The sequence below is a fragment of the Anopheles coluzzii genome, chromosome 3 (assembly GCF_943734685.1).
Source record: "Anopheles coluzzii chromosome 3, AcolN3, whole genome shotgun sequence".
NCBI lineage: Eukaryota > Metazoa > Arthropoda > Insecta > Diptera > Culicidae > Anopheles > Anopheles coluzzii.
In genome coordinates this window covers 94084092-94097483 of record NC_064671.1, presented here as the reverse complement: position 1 = coordinate 94097483, position 13392 = coordinate 94084092, and the positions used below count along the sequence as shown (strand labels likewise).

The 13392-nt window shown below is 47.7% G+C and overlaps 1 protein-coding gene across 3 annotated transcripts; it reads right to left on the bottom strand.

Moving 5' to 3' along the window:
* Positions 1 to 1382: 1382 nt before the first annotated feature.
* On the bottom strand, positions 1383 to 12864 carry LOC120960126 (hemicentin-1). 3 transcript variants are annotated; one of them, XM_040384097.2, is made up of 19 exons: positions 12694 to 12864; positions 9833 to 10156; positions 9587 to 9754; positions 9362 to 9520; positions 9208 to 9284; positions 9040 to 9138; positions 8811 to 8970; positions 8383 to 8673; positions 7483 to 8300; positions 7289 to 7418; positions 6970 to 7224; positions 6634 to 6894; positions 6404 to 6544; positions 5425 to 5482; positions 4335 to 4462; positions 3667 to 3945; positions 3190 to 3284; positions 2184 to 2984; positions 1383 to 2083 (listed from the first exon to the last, which is right to left on the bottom strand). In XM_040384097.2, the coding sequence occupies exons 1-19, from the start codon at positions 12755 to 12757 to the stop codon at positions 1403 to 1405; spliced, it is 4989 nt and encodes a 1662-aa protein (XP_040240031.2). In that variant the 5' UTR covers positions 12758 to 12864; the 3' UTR covers positions 1383 to 1402. The 3 variants fall into 3 exon arrangements, with proteins under 3 accessions (XP_040240031.2, XP_040240032.2, XP_040240033.2); XM_040384098.2 differs by lacking the exon at positions 8383 to 8673; XM_040384099.2 differs by lacking the exons at positions 3667 to 3945; positions 4335 to 4462; positions 5425 to 5482.
* Between the last annotated feature and the right edge of the window lie 528 nt (positions 12865 to 13392).

Here is a 13392-nt window from a genome sequence, read left to right as displayed (position 1 = left end):
AGCGCAGGAAAGCAAGCTGTCTCGCAGCAAACAGACTAGGCGTACACTAACATATGACAATATTCATTCTTCGTAGTGCATGATGCGCACGCACTATTTGTGGACAGTAACACTTTTTTGCTTACAAAACAGAGTGTAGTGGAACGAAGCGGCGTAAATCAAAAGGATCAGTAGCGGTAAAAAGGGGATAATTTATTCGTTGCTTCGCTTAAACTTCATCATGTTGTAGATCGAGGCAGCCTTGTAGTTGATCGGACCGTAGTTGTTCTCCTCCAGGTCGGCATAGATCACGTCCTCCGGGTACACGATACCGTCCTGTGGATGAAGCCAGATGGGATCGGCAGATTTGTAGAACGTTCCGCTCGCGCAACGCGTCATCAAAACAAGTCACAGCAGTGTCGGGGTTAGTGTTACGCAGCAAGGTAAGTGACCGAGAACTCAACGCCGCACGTGTAAACCATAGCAGTCTAATAGTAGTAGTAACAAAAACATCCATCATTCGGAAGACACTAAAGCGGGCTACTAGATCGGGACACGGTTTTAGAACAGCAAGATCTCCGCGACCCGTACTTACCCTGCGCCTCGAGCGTCATCGAATCACACAATAAGCTCACTTTAAATTTTGAGTTTACTTTCAGGCGCATTCTGTGTATTGCAAAATAAAAATTGTCAACTTTATTGTCGGCAGCACGCGAGCGATGTGCGAACAACTGTGGTGCACACACACACACACACACTGTAACAGTATTGTTCCGCCAATTAGTGTGTCCTCACTGTCTAAATCCTTATTTAATGTATTCAGCAAAACCTTGCTGTCCTGCTTGGCTTAGGCTAAATGATTTAAAATTGAACTAAAACTGTCGTCAATGGATTTATGAGCTTTACTTGTATAAAGTTAATGTGCACCGCCTCAAAAAATGTACGTATTACTTTTGGCTGTGATCGTATCGTTCGCCTAAAACGGAAAGAAAGGATGTCGAGACACAAAATAGTTAAGTATCAATTTTCACAACACACAAAGGCACACACAGGCAGACAGACGGGCGCACGTTTGGCTGGCATTTGGGTGGCAAAAATTACAATTTTTATTCTGCAATTTCGCGTTGGCGCACATCAAACGGTCAAAAACCCAAAAACGCATAACACGAGGGAAGGTATCAGTGTTCTTGTGGACATACCTTGTCGGCCAGCAGGGTGTTAATTCGAAAAAAAAGATGGTGCTTCAACTTACCTTTTATCAGTATACCCACCTGGAAGGAATTTCTTTTAGTACATTAGTAAGTTAGTACAATTAGTACAACAAAAGCGACACACACACACAGACACAGAAGAAAAGCGATGCCAACTACCGGGACTTGCCATTTTGAAGTCAGAGAAGATGGTGAGATGGTTTGTGGTTGTTTTATTTGATTGCAAATTTGTCATTATTACACATATTAACCGACTTTCTGTTAGTGGTAGTTATTATTGCTGTAGTACTCGTTGGCACGGGAGTTATGGGTTTAAAGGCTACGGTGCTAGTGTCGTACGGAAAGTGTGACGCCGCACGATGGCGATGCTGTTGCTGTTGATGTTGGTGCTGCTGTTCCTGTTGCTGTTGGTCGTAGTATTCGTTCTCGCTATCGTTCTCGTGAAGCATGCCGGTATGATGGGAATGGAGATGATGGTGGTTCAGTGTGCTGGTGCCATTGCTCTGCCCATTGCGCTGCCCGCTGCTGCTGCCACGGTAGTCGCGCAGCGTTTTCGAGCTGATCGAGTGCGACTTGATCTTGAGATCGCGCACCGTTGCCTCGACCGTCTGCGACGACTGGAAATTAAAGCTATGATGTTTCTGTAAAGGCAGCTTGATGTGGCGCCGGCTGTTCGTGCTGCTCGAGGATGACGATGACGGGGTGGTCGTGCTGGGTGTGGAGCCGGTGGCCAGCAGGGCGGGCGGTACGGGCGGGGCGCCACTCTTGCGCAGCAGCTGGTTGATCTTGGCCTGCTGCTCGCGACTATCCACCGGGAACAGTTCGCGCGGGATCACTATCCGCGTCTGGTGCTGCGTTATCTCCAGGTAGTGGTTATCGCGCGGCACTGGATACTGTTGCCGTTGGCGTTGGTTATTTGTTAAGGAAGAGCACACAAACACGCGTGAAGGTTAGTAGAGAGGCTCACACTTCGATTAGTACAGCAATACTTACGTCAGCGATGCCCCTGTGACCCTCCGAGCCCGATTCCGTGTCCGAGTGTAGCCGGAGCGACGATTCGTGCCCCCCCTTGTTGCCGAACGGAAGGTTCATGTAGATCGGATCGAGCCGGCTGCTACTGCCACCATTGCCACCGTACGCTTTCAGTCCATGGCCACCGCCGCCACCACCACCGCCCGGGTGTGCCTTCGAAACGAGCGAGTTGGTCGAGGCGTACTTGCGATGTCGTGGCGCCGGAATTGGCTTGATGCAATCGTAGTAGCTGTTCGAGACGGCACTGTTCGAGCGACTGCTTCCGCCCTTTCGGCCCGGCTTCTTCAAGCTGATGCGATACCGTTCCTGGTGGGGGCCTTCGAGAATGAGCGGCTTGCCGGGCGGTACCAGCGGTGTCGGTGCCGTCGTCTCATGGATCTGTATCGAATCGGTGAGGTTCTCGTACAGTGGTGTCACCGTTTCCAGATCGATCAGCTTCTTCTCCGAGGACCGTTTCATGGACCGTGTGCCACCGATGGTGAAGCTGTGCGAGGAGAGCGTATCACTGTTGTCCAGCGAGGCCAGCTTCCGTTCGGCGGATTTACACGAATCGTCCAGACTCGGCGGCTCACCGGACGACGGTGGCGGGGCCGGCAGCCCGGAGTGCTGGAGGGTGGGATGAAGGGGCGCCTGCAGGCCACCCTTCTGACAGTCCTTCTGATAGTTGATGTAGTTGTACGGATGCGTCGGGAAGCAGGACGGGGTGAGCGTTTTGTTATGATGCTTCAGCGATGGTGCGAGGTTAGTTTTACACAGCATAGCCTGACACGCACACACAGACACACACACAGACGCAGGCAACAATATGAAGATTGTTAGCAGATGAAAAGATTTGTTCAAAGGAAACAATAACAAGCACGTTAATTAACCTCGAAATGGCGCGCATTAATTGATAGGCAATAGATTAAACATTTCGAGGTTAAGTAAACAAACGTTGCTGCATGCGCTTCGCTTCAACCGCGCTTACCTTCTTCGGCGGTGTTTGCAATCCATGGAACGGAAGGTTTTCATATTCTCCTGGTTCGATCTGGGATCCGCCAGCAGTCGATGATTCTCCAGTAACTGTGGTTGTCCCAAGATGCGCGCAAGATGGAAAGAAAAACAATCGAAAAATGGGGTGCGTTAGTTGCGTCTCAAAAACCCATTAACAGAGGGAGAGAGTGTAAATGTGTGTTTTTGTGTGTGTGATCGATTTGTATTCTAAGTGTTCCATATATCATCTTCGATGTGTTCTCCTGGTTTCAACCAACCCCCCTGGTTGGGGGTAACTCCATACTGCAGCTCCATCTTCGAGACACGAACGTATGAGCGAGAGCGCACGATCGGCAAAAGCGACAAAAAAATCAAAAAACAAGAAGCTAAAAGAAGCTAAAAATACATACAAAAAAACCGGCCGGAAGAAAAACAAAAATGTGTTTTTTTCCAGCGATTCAGTGTTCCATACCTCCGCCTACCGCCGTACCAGCTTCCGGTACATTTGCATTTCCACCATCGACCCCAACCCGTGCCGCACCGGGTCCTGTCTGTTCTGGGGCCGTAGCGGACGCGGCACAATCGGCTGTCGTTGGTGGTGCGTTGGTGGTGGTGGTACCGGTGGCAGTTGCGTTGTCAGCCGTTGCTGCTGTTGGTGTTGCTGGTGATGCTGCTGCTGCTGATGGTGTGGACGTGGGGGGCGATGGGTCTTCGGTGGGTATGGTTTGAGGCTTTTTAACATACGTAATAACTGAACACGTAAATAAACATTCCAGAAACGCAACGCGTGTGATGGGTAAGCCGTTCAGCGACAAATGCAACAACAGGTTGTTTTTAAGAAACGTAAAACCAGCATAAAACATTGTGAAAATGGAAGAAAAAAAAGGCAAAAGCAAACAGAAGCATATGATGAAAACAAAAACACATGAAAACGCATAACAAACGAGCTGATAAGGTCAGGTGGTTAGGAATGAAAGAATGGAGAAAAACGGAATCACACGAGGAATCAAGTTAAAAGGAAGGGAAGGGAAAAACAGCACACGGGAAAATTGGGAAGGGGGAAACAAACACTCGCGCACAGGAAACAAAAGAGGAAAATGAGAAAAAAAACTTATAAAACAAATACTCAAGCGACTGTACCATTGCTCGTGGAGATGCGCAACAAATCGATACTGTTACGTTTTTCGAAAAACCGTCGAATGCGCCACCGGAGTGACTGATCGTAGTGCCGGATGTTCTCGGAAGCATCCGTCTCCCGTTGCAGACACCTTGATGAAGTGTGGGGGTGGAAGATGGAGCAATAGAAGAAGAAGAAAAAACAGAACCAAACGTAATGCATTTCCGAGACGAAATTGTTCAAACCGGCAATGGGAACTATGACCCTAGCCGGAACCAACAAGTCTTGGGTTGGTTGGTACCAACTGCTACTACCCCCAAAGATGGTAGTCTAACTACAGGAACTAATGAAGCTTGTTCCATCACCAATGCATCTTCCAATTTCATTAGTTATGATTGGGTTTCAAAAGCAGCTTCTCCGCGTTAAGTATAGTTCAAGTTCTAAACATTATTTTACAACTTCTTATAATGATGATAATATAATACTTTTAGTATCCATTCAATACATCTTCAGCATCTTCAGCTCTACAAATCAATTGTTGTTAATCTTCCATACTAATCCCCAAAACGGTAAGGTACAATCCTCTCTCAACTATCGTCTTATTTGCTGATGAGACATTCGAAAGCAAATATTGTTCCTTTAACAATTTCCACCACATGGCACCGATTTTACTCCACCAACTCCAACTCAAATGGTACAAAATTAAAAAATAATCAACTAAATAATAACTACAAGTTAACTAATTTCAGCAAAGGAATTGGATAGTAGGACGTAGAGGGAATTTTAGCTTCTCTGGTACTATTAGGTGATGTTACGGCTGCAGCAATGATCCCTTCTCCACAGTGTCTCGTCCATGATAAGCGGTCCTAATTCTTACACCAAGCCCAACATGTACAACATATAAAATACTGCTAAGGATTTACTTTATATCCGTATGCGTATGATGGCCAGCCGAATTGCTAGTATAAACGAGGACACACACACACCACAACTTACTACAAACTACTTTACCGCAACCACGATTACCGAAACCAAAAATTCAAAAACCAAGCGGAAAAGCAATACCAATGCGATACCTAAAAGTACGTGTGTTGTTCAAAAGTCCAATCTTACCTGCGATCTTTCATAAATGAGAATTCGGCATCTTCGATTTCTTCCATGTGCATAGAAGCTATTAGTGAGAGGCGCACGCACGTAAACGAGGTTTGAAAGTTTTAGTAAGAAAGAACGTTAACAAACATTAAAAAAATATCCAGAAAAGGGGGATGAAACAATACACATGAAAGAAGGGGACAGAAGGAACGCATTGCGGTGTACACGATGCGAAAAAACAAACAGCGGCTGCTTTTGCTTCGGTATGGATGAACAATGATGCGTTGGTAGGTTAGCAACAGAAAAACGAATGGGTTTGAAGGAAAAACGGCTTAAAAATTCACGACAATCAAAGAGTTTAAAGTATACAGTACAGCCAGAAGAATACGGGTACCAAAAACAAATGACAAAAGAGCCAAAAAGAAAACTGGAAAAACTTCTTACACTAACACAGACTAGTGGAACATGAGTTGATAGAGAACAAAGCACAAAATGAGTATCAATTGCTATGGAAATACGACTGTTATCAAAATGATCCAAACATCCAGAGTAAAGGTAATGCAAATGATTGTTCACATCAAATAGTCAATCAAACGGAATGTTGCACATCGATCGCTTGTTTCTGAAGCATGTCCTTAATTTAGTTCCCTTTGAATGACTTGTCTGATCCGATCGCTCATACGTGTGGTAGATCAATTGCTTGGAAGCATTTCTTCGCTTCGTTTCATGGTCGAAGAAATCCGTCCCAATACATGAATTCTACCACACTTGACAAAAGTGTTAAGATGAAACGGAAAACAAAGCCCTATTACAATTGCAATTTTTGAATTACAACGGAAAGAGAAAACCCATAAAACAAAAACGGAAAAAACCAAGCCGTACTACCTGTTCACATTCGTTGCCGTTTGTGTTTTTTTGAATTGTCTTTTCTTCTCTATTTTTTCACTAATAATTGTGGAACCTGTTTCATGTGGCTGTAACAGATTAAAAGAACACTTACACTTCTCCTGTCGCCTCTTCCTTCGGCAGATGCAAATGATGATGATGCAGACGAGTATAACCGCAAGCAGCAGGGCGGCCACGGCACCGATCAGAATGTACGGTGTCAGTACGTCCCCTTTCAGCCACCAAGCAACGTATCCTACAAACATACATAAATACCGGAACATGTCTTAAAGTGTCCTGTGCATTCTGACCGCATTCACCGCGCTCCAGCGCACTACTACTCACCAGCAACCTCAATCTCGCACGGCGTTCCCATGCCAACGTTGTTGCTAGCGACACACACGTAAATGCGCATCGCCGACACGGCATCGTCGAGCGTTAGGTAGCTCTCGTACGGGTCACTCTTGATGCGATGGCTCTGCAAGCTGTCGTTCGCGTACTTGACGCTCCACTCAAACTCGGACTCACGCGGACTGCCCGTCGCAACACAGATCAGCACATCCTCGTCCTCGACCTCCTTCCGCATGATTTGACATGTGGGTTTATCTGACAATCGAATATGAAGTAGAGCATCCATTATCATTCTGTTATCTATTCGCCATGGTCCCTCATTTCACTCACAATGAATATCAATGTATGCGTCCGTTGAATGGTTGCCATGCTTGTTGAACGCGGTACAGGTGTACTTGCCGGCATCGGAACGCTCCAGCACATCGTCCACTATGAGTGCACTGCCCTTGGCAATGATCTCTCCGTTACGCGTCCAGTAAAACGCCGGCTCAGGGTAGGCCCGCGAAGAGCACACAATTTTCGGCGGAATCTTACCTTCCTCCACCGAGATTGTTGTGCTCGAGAGGCTCGTGTTCTCTGGTGGATCTAAAAATAAGAGTGGAAATTCTATTGTAGCTCCGTCCGAAAGCGATCAAAAGACATTACTCACATTCAACTCCAAAATATGTTGTACTGCGGACGCCCGGTCCAGCAGAGTTGTTGGTGGACACACAAGAGTAGTTCGAGCTGTCCTTAATGCGATCCAATATACCATTCGGCCAAGCGGACATGTTGAAATGCTGAACATCAAACGTTAGAGTTAGAAACAGTCCCTTCAGACCCCACCAACAATCCAATTCTTACCAGCACAGAGTATGCACTCTCAAAGTCACCCGTTGCCGGTTCCGCTGGGAGATACGTGTTGGTAATGTAGTACCGCTCATCACTCTCGTCGATTCCAATTCCATCCTTAAACCACGAAATGCTGCACGACGGTATGCATTCCACCCGGCAAGACAGCGACATATTGGCCGTCGAAAACAGGGCACCCGTGTAGGGTTGCAGCTTTTGAATGAATGCCGGGGGTGCGTGCACTTCCAGATTCACCTCGGCCGGGTAGCCCTCTCCGCCTTCGTTGTACGCAAAGCAGGAGAACGTGGTGCGCGAGTCCAGCCCCACTGGATCAACCGTCCAGGAAGGTGTGACCACGTCCAGCACCGGCTTACCTCCACGCAGCCAACGATAGCGAGTCGCTGCCGGATTTCCTCGATCCTCGATCGAGCAGTTAAACGTCACACTGCGCCGCTTGATCGCGATGTACGGATAGTGCACCATGGACGCATTGCCCGGCTCGTAGTAAACATCCAGCGGGTTCTCCTCGCTTACATCGCCCCAGCCGGCTGCATTGAAGCCTTCGCACGAGTAATTGCCAATAAACTCACGCCCAACGTTCTGCAGTAACATCTTGCTCGGATCAACCTCGCACAGGTTCTCGTCCGTACCGAGCGTTTCCTCCTCACACTCGGGCAGCTCCTTCAGGAACTCGCCGTCCAGGAACCAGCGCACCTTGGTCAGGAGCATCGGATTCCCGTCCACAATATTGCACAGCAGCGTTATGTTCGCCTGATCATTCTCAATCACCGGCGCTTCTGGATCCATCGTTAACATCACCGTCGGTTTATCTGCAAAAGGGAAGGTGCGAACAAATGCTTCAATTAGCTAAAGATTCCGATGGCTTCTCACACAACTTCATGAGCAACGTACATATAACATCAACATAAACTTCATTATCAGACACATCGAACCCGATCGAGTTCGAAAGCTCGCAGGTGTAGGCACCGATGTCGTGCCGCGTTGAGTTCTTTATCAGCAGTGCCGTCTGCTCCGGGTTGCCGCCCTCGTAACGCACGCTGTTCAGCTTGATCTCCTGACTGTTCCGGTACCACTTGACGCTCTCGAGTGAGGCCGGGTTTGCTTCGTAGTCGCAAAAGATCAGAAAATCTTGCGTCTCGTTGACGGTTATGTTTTCCGGCTTCACGGACACCACGGGTGGATCTGCGATCATGATGGTGATGACGGAACATGGAAAAGGACGTACACGTGAGCACGGGATGAAGCACGAAAAGTGGATCAAAACGATCATTAGTAACACATTGGTTGGAAAGCAGGGTAGCCATTCGAATGACACTTACACATCACTTCCAGCGTGAGGGTGTCGTGCAGGGGCCGGTCCATATCCTCACGCATCACAATGTTGTCGGCTTCGCAGCGCATAGACGCACCATTTTCAAAGCGCGTCGCAGTAAAGATCATCTGACTGATCGTTTCAAATGTTCCATCATTTTGAAGATACTGCAAAGAGAATACATTAGTATTACAACTTGCCTTTGCCTTGTCACATTACCGCTTTTCATCACTCACTGTTTTGGTATTAATTGAAGTCATCTCGCTGGATTCCTCCGTAATGAGCTTAGATGAGTTGTACCAGGTCATATTAGCTGCTGGTCTTGCTCCGCTGACCTGCGTACAGCAAAATCCACTAATAAATTATCTTTCCAACATCTTAATCAATCATCTTATCGTACTTACCTGACACTGAAGCAAAACCTTTGTCCCTTGAACCGTGTGATGTTCGACACCGGATAAGTTTATCTTGGTGGGTCGTACTGGTGTAGAGTAGAGACACATGAAATTAGTATACTGTGAATTTACTCTGTTCTGGACGCTAATAATGCCCACTTACCTTGCAGATCGATGTGGAACTGGTTGTCAACGGACAGCTTGAGATCCTTCATCTCAACGCGACAGTTGTACGTAGCGCCCAGCTCCTGCCGGGACAGCGTGAGCGACAACGTCGACTTCACCGTGTACAGTCCATTGTGTTCCTCGACAACCAAGTTATCTGAAAGACGCGCAACTCGCGGTGAGTTAACGATATAAGCCGCTTACGAAGTGATGCAACACCTACCTCGAACAACCCGCCCAGATCGATGCCAGCTTATCACAGGCTCTGGACGAGCACCGTATACCTCGCAAACGACCTGCAGGTCCTGGCCCTCGCGCATCGGTCCAATGTGCGAACCATTTTTAATACTATTTCTATTGCCATCCTGGAGCGTGATGACCGATGGCACCGCTAAAATCAAACGCAAAACAGACCCCCATCGGTAAAATAACAGAGCCTTGTCTACCGTAAAAGCCACCCACTACTTACCATTAACGTTTAAAGCAACGCTATATGCGCCCGAGTTCTCGCACAGCTCCGACGGCTCGAGAAACGTGGTCTCGCACAGATATGTATCTTCGTCCGCTATCTCGACGCTGCGGAAAATCAGCCGGCTCGTTTGCGCCTCGTGCGACAGCGACAGCCGGTCGTTGTAGCTGCCCTCGACTTTGGCCACCTCGCCATCACCGGACACGACCGCTATCCGCTCGGTTCCCTTGAACCATTTCAGCGAGTGCAGCTCGCCGCAGGTCGCTATATCGATCGGGCAGGCAAGCTCTACCTTTTCGCCCCTTAAAACGGATATTTTTTCATCTGCCGAAAGAGCATAAAGAGAGTGTGATAGGATGGGAGCACATTATCAATATCAGTTTCTAAAATCAGGCAACAATAAACTAATAAACATCGCTTGGGGAGCTCGGGGTTTTAGAGAGAGGGCTATGTTTATCGTCTGAGCTTTTAAGTTCTCAGATAACACAAGGCGCACGTCTTGTGCGGGAGCTAAAATAGTGTACTTCAGCGAATACTTCAGCGGCCAATGCCGTAGGGCAATAACCGAGACTTCGCTGGACACGCTCGTCTGAGGATCAGCCGTACCGTCCTGCATAATAATATCACGTCAAGTGGAGCCGGTAACCAAACACACGCGTTCCCCCCATACACACACAGCTACAAACAGACTCCTCCAAGCTTACAGCGCCACTCTTCAAAAGCATCACCAGGAGGATGTCAAAAATTATGCCACCGCCAACATTCGGTTTGGTAATACGAACCCTGTTAGTCTCAGCGACCTGTCAACAATGTTGGCGTACGGCGGTGGCGTTGGTTTCGCTTTCGTCAACAGTGTTGGGTGTGGGTGTGAGTTGCTTTATGCGCTACTAGCATGACAGGGGGAGGAGATAGAAAGACATACAAGCCCGCGAACGTGATTAAGGCTCATTCTCGTGGGCTGTCCGGGCCACGTCGGAGCACCTGTGCTGCAAGGTATGGATATATTGGACCGGATGGAGGTAGAAAGGGCGAAGCTAATGGTAATAGCAGCAGCAGACCGCCCGTCCCTGACAGACCTGTCAAGAGCATACTTCGTTTTTCTCACATCACCTCCAGCAGCTGACGTTAGGGAAGGATATCAACATCACGTACATGCTCCCCTATGCCAGGACGGGAGCGTTTTGCTAGCATAGTCCAAACAAAAACACACTCACACATCCTGTGAAACTTCCTGCGCCTCCGCGGAACTCTTGCATTTGTGTGTGTGAGTGTGCCAAGCAAACTTTGGGCGAATTATTCAGCACCGGATAAACCTAACGCCTGCCGGTGATTAAAGCCCTTCTCGGTACGGTCTCCGGAAGCATTGAAAAGGGGGGCAGGAGAAAACTTCAAAGCGGAAGCTACAACCCGTACCACCCGTATCAGCGGGAAAACAAAAGGGAAAGCTTCAGTTTCGGTGGAAAGTATGTTTTTCCCGAGGGGAGAATAGTAATACGTGTGTGTGTGTGTATGTGTTCCCATTTCAAGTTCCCATTCCATACAGTGTGGGAGGCATTAATTTATTAGCACACATATTTGCAACTCGTCTGTATGCGCGCATGGAGCAATTGTCACAAAGCCTCGGTTCTCATGCGCTGAATACCGCCGCCGTGTGCCGGAAATCAATGTGTGCCCTTCCGAGAAGCGTTTGTTTGCTGGTCGCTTACAGGTTGTGATCTTCATACTGGCAGCTTTACTCATGCATTAGTTTTGCTCACATCCCGCCATATCATCGAAGAAGGGCAAACGCTTCCGGAACCATCTGCCAACTGCACGAAACTGATCCAGCGCGGCCGGGCGGCTGATTTAAGCGAGCGACAAAGACAATACAATGATGGGAGCTTTTCCAAGTAGCGCTCCCACCCCAGCTAGAGGGTGTAGTTTTTCTTTTCTTTTGTGCAGCTGTGTATCGGCTGTGTGTTTTGTCTGTATAGTACCAGCTCCTCGTTAAGACGTGCTCGCGCGTTGGGTCACGCAAAAGCGTCGCCCAAGTTCCCACAGTTTCATTAGCATTAGCAACAAGCGAGCAAACCCCTGGCAAAGAACCCCCTTTGGTGGAAGAGCGTCAAGCATTTATGCTCCACTGATCACCCCCCGGCAGCTCGTTTCAGCTCAGTATTTCCCCCCCTCTTTGGGGTAACAACATTAAGACCACCGAGACCGACCGACCGACCGTAGTGGTACCAAATAGAAGCCAACTGTCTCGATTGCACCTTGCAACACCGGGGGCCCACGAGCCCGATTGGCCCCCTGACACTAGTTTTTCATGCTTCTGTCTATGGCTTTTTGTTGTTTTCTCTCCTCTCCTCTCCCTATTTTCCACGACACCTTTTACTGCCACAGTTCAAATAATTAACTACCGGTGTCCGTCCACCCTCTCAATGAGTGTGAAAAAAAAATGGAAAAAAGGTTCTCCTGCGTTGACTCATACGCATAAGGACTCGTACGCGCTGAACTGGTCCCGTGGGTGCTTTAGGCCCTTTTTTCCCGGTGCCGGGAAAAGGGCACCGTGTTGTAAACAGGTTGTAGCAACACACCGAAAATAAAACACCGTAGGGGTGAATAATGCGATGTTCATAACTGTTCATTGCCCAACGGAGTGCTTTGCTGATGGGAACTGGGCACACAAACTCCAACTTCCGCTGTTGCGTGTATTTTTGGGAAATGCTTTACTAATGCTTTAAATGACCTTTATCTCATCGACATTTTGTAATACAGAGAGAGAGAGATTTTTGGATGCTTAATTTTATGGAAAAGCAATGAATGAAAAGGGGAAACGCTATGTTAAACACTAATTAAATCAGCCCGAAACGTTTACTCACCTTGACAAGATGTATTGCTAATGTGCAGGAGTATCCATAAACTCACTATAACAATACTATTCATATCTACCAACTATTCAAATTCAAATATTTAATCTATAACAAATAAATACATCTATGCGCGCGCGACCGTGCTTGCGCCAGCGGGTTGTTTTTTCCGCAACACTATTGTTTCTGCACGCGCGTCAAAAAGATTAGCGATGATTAGTATTGCTGTTGATGTTGCAGTTGTTGCTGCAGTGGTGATCGTAGTCGTAGTGGCAATCGTAGTAGTAGTAGCAGTAGTAGCGGTTGTAGTTGCTGCGCTCGTCGTCGTAATTGTAGCAGTAGTTTGTCATGCCTAAAAATAAGCAGCCGTGAGCAGCGACCGACGAGCTGCAAAACGATGCGGAGGGGAAAGCCGCAACGGACGGACGGACAGAGAGGACAGAAAATAAATAAATTATCACAAATCGGTTCGCATAACGATCGCCCCGAAAAAGCGAAATGGATGTTTTGATTTGGCCCGTGGCAAGTGGCAAAACCCAATCTCAAGGATAATGCGGTCAGAGAAGAAGGGATTATAACGGCAAAACGGGAAGTGAAGGGAAGTGTGAGGGGTGACATGACAAATCGAATGAAATAAATTCCGTTCCGAAAAGGATAATGTTCTGATGGATGCATTGAGATTGTGTTCTCGGCTCTCGGTTTCGGTGCTGC